Source organism: Zeus faber, assembly GCF_960531495.2.
Source record: "Zeus faber genome assembly, chromosome: 18".
In the NCBI taxonomy this organism is placed as follows: domain Eukaryota; kingdom Metazoa; phylum Chordata; class Actinopteri; order Zeiformes; family Zeidae; genus Zeus; species Zeus faber.
In genome coordinates, this window is record NC_137210.1 from 30,787,266 (window position 1) to 30,793,723 (window position 6,458).

The window sequence follows — 6,458 nt, forward strand, 5'->3', positions numbered from 1 at the left end:
GGGATGCCAGCGGTGTAATACTACCATATCTCACCAGATGTACGAGGATGTATATACTACTGTGGTGTACTAAGTACTAAGTACGAAACAGTATGCTAGTATGTACTACGTAGATATGTCCGTGGAAACTAATGTCCTCCGGAGAACAAAAAAATATGAATCTGAATACAGTACACTAGTATGTAGTAGTACACTAGAATGTAGTAGTACACTAGTATTTAGTAGTATACTAGCATGTAGTACATTAGTATATAGTAGTATACTAGCATGTAGTACATTAGTATGTAGTAGTATACTACGATGTAGTACACTAGTATGTAGCAGTATACTAGCATGTAGTACATTAGTATGTAGTAGTATACTAGCATGTAGTACATTAGTATGTAGTAGTATACTAGCATGTAGTGCACTAGTATGTAGTATACTAGCATGTAGTACAGTAGTATGCTGTAGTATACTAGCATGTAGTACATTAGTATGTAGTAGTATACTAGTATGTAGTAGTATACTTGCATGTATTACATTAGTATGTAATAGTATACTAGTATGTAGTACATTAGTATGTAGTAGTATACTAGCATGTAGTACATTAGTATGTAGAAGTATACTAGTATGTTGTAGTATACTAGTACATAGTAGAATACTAGCATGTAGTACACTAGCATGCAGTAGTATACCATGTAGTAGTCGTACACTAGCAAGTAGCACATTAGGATGTAGCAGTAAAATAGTATGTAGTATACTAGAATGTAGTACACTAGTATGTAGTAGTATACAAAGTAGTAGCAGTACACTAGCATGTAGTAGTGTACTAGTATGTATTAGTATACTAGTATGTAGTAGTATACTAGCATTTAGTACATTAGTATGTAGTAGTATCCTAGAATGTGGTCGTATACTCATAAGTAGTAGTATACTAGTATGTAGTAGTATACTAGCATGTAGTACATTAGTATGTAGTGTATACTAGTATGTAGTAATATACTACAATGTAGTAGTATACTAGAATGTAGTAGTATACTAGGATGTAATAGTATAAGTAATTAGTAATACATAGAATCACAGTAGTATATATATATATGTGTGTGTGTGTGTGTGTACATGTGACGTCCGGGACTCTTATCGCAGATTATCGCAATATAACGGAGGAGACTGACGGCGATATCGTCATATTGTAATGTTGTCATATTGTAAGGTTGTCTACATCGTCATATTGTAATGTTGTCGATATCGTCATATTGTAATGTTGTCATATCTGCATGTTCTCGATAGCGTCATATTGTAAGTTGTCTATATCTTCATATTGTAATGTTGTCATATTGTAATGTTGTCTATATCGTCATATTGTAATGTTGTCATATTTGCATGTTGTCTATAGCGTCATATTGTAATGTTGTCGATATTGTCATATTGTAATATTGTCGATAGCGTCATATTGTAATATTGTCTATATTGTCATATTGTAATGTTGTCTATATCGTCATATTGTAATGTTGTCTATATTGTAATGTTGTCTATATCGTCATATTGTAATGTTGTCTATATCGTCATATTGTAATGTTGTCTATATCGTCATATTGTAATGTTGTCTATATTGTAATGTTGTCTATATCGTCATATTGTAATGTTGTCTATATCGTCATATTGTAATGTTGTCTATATTGTAATGTCGTCGATATCGTCATATTGTAATGTTGTCATATTGTAATGTTGTCGATATCGTCATATTGTAATGTTGTCTATATTGTAATGTTGTCTATATCGTCATATTGTAATGTTGTCTATATTGTAATGTTGTCGATATCGTCACATTGTAATATCGTCACATTGTAATGTTGTCATATTGTAATGTTGTCGATAACGTCATATTGTAATGTTGTCGATATCGTCATATTGTAATGTTGTCATATTGTAATGTTGTCATATTGTAATGTTGTCGATAACGTCATATTGTAATGTTGTCTATATCGTCATATTGTAATGTTGTCGATATCGACATATTGTAATGTTGTCGATATCGACATATTGTAATGTTGTCGATATCGTAATGTTGTCATATTGTAATGTTGTCTATATCGTCATATTGTAATGTTGTCTATACCGTCATATTGTAATGTTGTCATATTGTAATGTTGTCGATATCGACATATTGTAATGTTGTCGATATCGACATATTGTAATGTTGTCGATATTGTAATGTTGTCGATATCGTCATACTGCAATGTTGTCTATATTGTAATGTTGTCGATATCGTCATATTGTAATGTTGTCTATATCGTCATATTGTAATGTTGTCTATATTGTAATGTTGTCGATATCGTCACATTGTAATATCGTCACATTGTAATGTTGTCATATTGTAATGTTGTCATATTGTAATGTTGTCGATAACGTCATATTGTAATGTTGTCGATATCGACATATTGTAATGTTGTGGATATCGTCATATTGTAATGTTGTCGATATCGTAATGTTGTCATATTGTAATGTTGTCGATATCGTCATACTGTAATGTTGTCTATATTGTAATGTTGTCTATATCGTCATATTGTAATGTTGTCTATATTGTAATGTTGTCTATATCGTCATACTGTAATGTTGTCTATATTGTAATGTTGTCGATATCGTCATATTGTAATGTTGTCATATTGTAATGTTGTCATATTGTAATGTTGTCGATATCGTCATATTGTAATGTTGTCGATATCGTCATATTGTAACGTTGCCATATTGTAATGTTGTCATATTGTAATGTTGTCATATTGTAATGTTGTCGATATCGTCATATTGTAACGTTGTCATATTGTAATGTTGTCGATATCGTCATATTGTAACGTTGTCATATTGTAACGTTGTCATATTGTAACGTTGTCGATATCGTCATATTGTAACGTTGTCATATTGTAACGTTGTCATATTGTAACGTTGTCATATTGTCATGTTGTCGATATCGTCATATTGTAACGTTGCCATATTGTAATGTTGTCATATTGTAACGTTGCCATATTGTAATGTTGTCGATATCGTCATATTGTAATGTTGTCGATATCGTCATATTGTAACGTTGCCATATTGTAATGTTGTCATATTGTAACGTTGTCATATTGTCATGTTGTCATATTGTAATGTTGTCATATTGTAACGTTGTCATATTGTAATGTTGTCGTATTGTAATGTTGTCGATATCGTCATATTGTAACGTTGTCATATTGTAATGTTGTCATATTGTAATGTTGTCGATATCGTCATATTGTAACGTTGTCATATTGTAATGTTGTCGATATCGTCATATTGTAACGTTGTCATATTGTAATGTTGTCGATATCGTCATATTGTAATGTTGTCGATATCGTCATATTGTAACGTTGTCATATTGTAATGTTGTCGATATCGTCATATTGTAACGTTGTCATATTGTAACGTTGTCATATTGTAATGTTGTCGATATCGTCATATTGTAACGTTGTCATATTGTCATGTTGTCGATATCGTCATATTGTAACGTTGTCATATTGTCATGTTGTCGATATCGTCATATTGTAATGTTGTCGATATCGTCATATTGTAATGTTGTCGATATCGTCATATTGTAACGTTGTCATATTGTCATGTTGTCGATATCGTCATATTGTAATGTTGTCGATATCGTCATATTGTAACGTTGTCATATTGTCATGTTGTCGATATCGTCATATTGTAATGTTGTCGATATCGTCATATTGTAACGTTGTCATATTGTAATGTTGTCGATATCGTCATATTGTAACGTTGTCATATTGTAACGTTGTCATATTGTAATGTTGTCGATATCGTCATATTGTAACGTTGTCATATTGTCATGTTGTCGATATCGTCATATTGTAATGTTGTCGATATCGTCATATTGTAACGTTGTCATATTGTCATGTTGTCGATATCGTCATATTGTAATGTTGTCGATATCGTCATATTGTAACGTTGTCATATTGTCATGTTGTCGATATCGTCATATTGTAATGTTGTCGATATCGTCATATTGTAACGTTGTCATATTGTAATGTTGTTGATATCGTCATATTGTAACGTTGTCATATTGTAACGTTGTCATATTGTAACGTTGTCATATTGTAATGTTGTCGATATCGTCATATTGTAACGTTGTCATATTGTAACGTTGTCATATTGTAATGTTGTCGATATCGTCATATTGTAACGTTGTCATATTGTAACGTTGTCATATTGTCATGTTGTCGATATCGTCATATTGTAACGTTGTCATATTGTCATGTTGTCGATATCGTCATATTGTAACGTTGTCATATTGTAATGTTGTCGATATCGTCATATTGTAACGTTGTCATATTGTCATGTTGTCGATATCGTCATATTGTAACGTTGTCATATTGTCATGTTGTCGATATCGTCATATTGTAACGTTGTCATATTGTAACGTTGTCATATTGTAATGTTGTCGATATCGTCATATTGTAACGTTGTCATATTGTAACGTTGTCATATTGTAATGTTGTCGATATCGTCATATTGTAACGTTGTCATATTGTAACGTTGTCATATTGTCATGTTGTCGATATCGTCATATTGTAACGTTGTCATATTGTCATGTTGTCGATATCGTCATATTGTAACGTTGTCATATTGTAATGTTGTCGATATCGTCATATTGTAACGTTGTCATATTGTCATGTTGTCGATATCGTCATATTGTAACGTTGTCATATTGTCATGTTGTCGATATCGTCATATTGTAACGTTGTCATATTGTCATGTTGTCGATATCGTCGAATCTCCACGACTTGGATCGAGCCGGTGCAGGCCGCGTGCACGACACGCGCAAAGATCCACCGCCCACCCGCACTGCGCGTGCACGTGCTCCTCCTCACACGCACGCACCTCCCGTGTACCGGCACCAGACCGGGTGGGGTGGCCCAAGCACCATGAGAGAGCGAGGGTCCGGACCCTGCTCCGGGTCCGGACCTTCCATGCAGAAATGCAAGCGCGTCCATGTTGCTCCAGTTTTCAAGCGGCTTGTGAAGATCCGCTATGGGGATGGTTCTGGACCTACCTTGTAGACCTGCCCGTAGGTCCCGTTCCCCACCACCTCCACCAGCTCGAAGATCCCTGCAGGGTCCTGCGGACAGAGAGACACCGGCTCAGGGGTTCGGCAGGACCAGGTTCTGCACATAATCAGGGTTTAAGGATCTGTGGGTCTGCGCGTGTCCGTGCAGGGCCCAGGCGCGGCCCCCCGGAGGTCCGTGCCCTCCCCTTTCCTCCGGAGATCCGGGCCCTCCCCGGTTCTCCGGAGGTCCGGGCCCTCCCCGGGCTCCGGAGGTCCGAGCCCTCCCCGGGCTCCGGAGGTCCGGGCCCTCCCCGGCCGCCCCCCCCCCCCCCCGGTCCGGCCCGCCGTGCAGACTCACCCGCAGGGCGGCCAGGTCTATGTCCACCAGGCTCTTGGCTGGAGACTCGTTCGCCATTTTCCTTCAGTAATCCCAGTGAAAGCAGTAAATCCAGTAAACCGGTGGACCCAGTAAAACCAGCGGATCCTTCAGGACCGGGTGGCTCGGCTCCCGGGCCTCATGCTCGGAGCTCCGGGTCCAGAACCAGGCGGCTCTCTCTCTGATCTCTCCCCGCACGGAGCGCACCGAGACGCGGCCTCTGCACACGGAGCGTCCCGCTGCTGAAGATGGAGCTCTCTCTACCGCCCTGTCTCTCTTTAGCCCCGCCCTCTCTCTCGTTAGCCCCGCCCCTCAGCCATAGTGTCAGTACACGTAATACTATCAAATACAAAAATGAATAGAATGAAATCATGAATCATATATATACACAATACACAATATAAATACATCAAAATATTTAAGTATTAGAGGTCACTGTATCATCCCATGTCATAACTATATATACATTTACATGTACATAATATACCAGAATACCAGTACTGTCAATACAGTACTGTATGTATATACTGTATGTACTGTCTGTATATACAGTATCTATAGTATATACAGTACATACTGTGTGGATCTCAGACTAACCTAAATCATCATATTCAGTATTTATTTACTTTCACAATATATTTTTATATGATATAATATATTGTGATATTTTTTGACAGGCAGACATGTGCATGAGGTTGCTGGTTCCACTGCCACAGCCCCATAGCCAGGCAGCGCCACCCTCCATGTGCAGTGTACACGACAGTAAATATGGATTTGAGAACAAATATTTTTCCTCTTTTGCCAAAATGAACTCGAAGGCCCCACAGTGAAACATGACGCCGGCCCCTGGTGGCCAACAGCCGCACCGCGTCTCCATGGAAACAAACGTGACGCCGGCCCCTGGTGGCCAACAGCCGCACCGCGTCTCCATGGAAACAAACATGACGCCGGCCCCTGGTGGCCAACAGCCGCACCGCGTCTCCATGGAAACAAACGTGACGCCGGCCCCTGGTGGCCAACAGCCGC

At 38.1% G+C, this 6,458-nt stretch overlaps 1 protein-coding gene across 6 annotated transcripts in view; it reads right to left on the reverse strand.

The window, feature by feature from the left end:
* Positions 1-5,658, reverse strand: part of LOC307244566 (mitogen-activated protein kinase kinase kinase kinase 4-like) — a 60,583-nt gene extending 54,925 nt beyond the window's left edge. For all 6 annotated transcript variants that reach the window (XM_080019798.1, XM_080019794.1, XM_080019797.1 and 3 more), the window contains exons 1-2: positions 5,415-5,658; positions 5,063-5,128 (exon numbers count right to left, since the gene is read on the reverse strand). In XM_080019798.1, the coding sequence (XP_079875924.1) occupies positions 5,063-5,128; positions 5,415-5,471 (123 nt within the window). In that variant the 5' untranslated portion in view covers positions 5,472-5,658. The remainder of the gene's footprint in view (positions 1-5,062; positions 5,129-5,414) is intronic.
* Between the last annotated feature and the right edge of the window lie 800 nt (positions 5,659-6,458).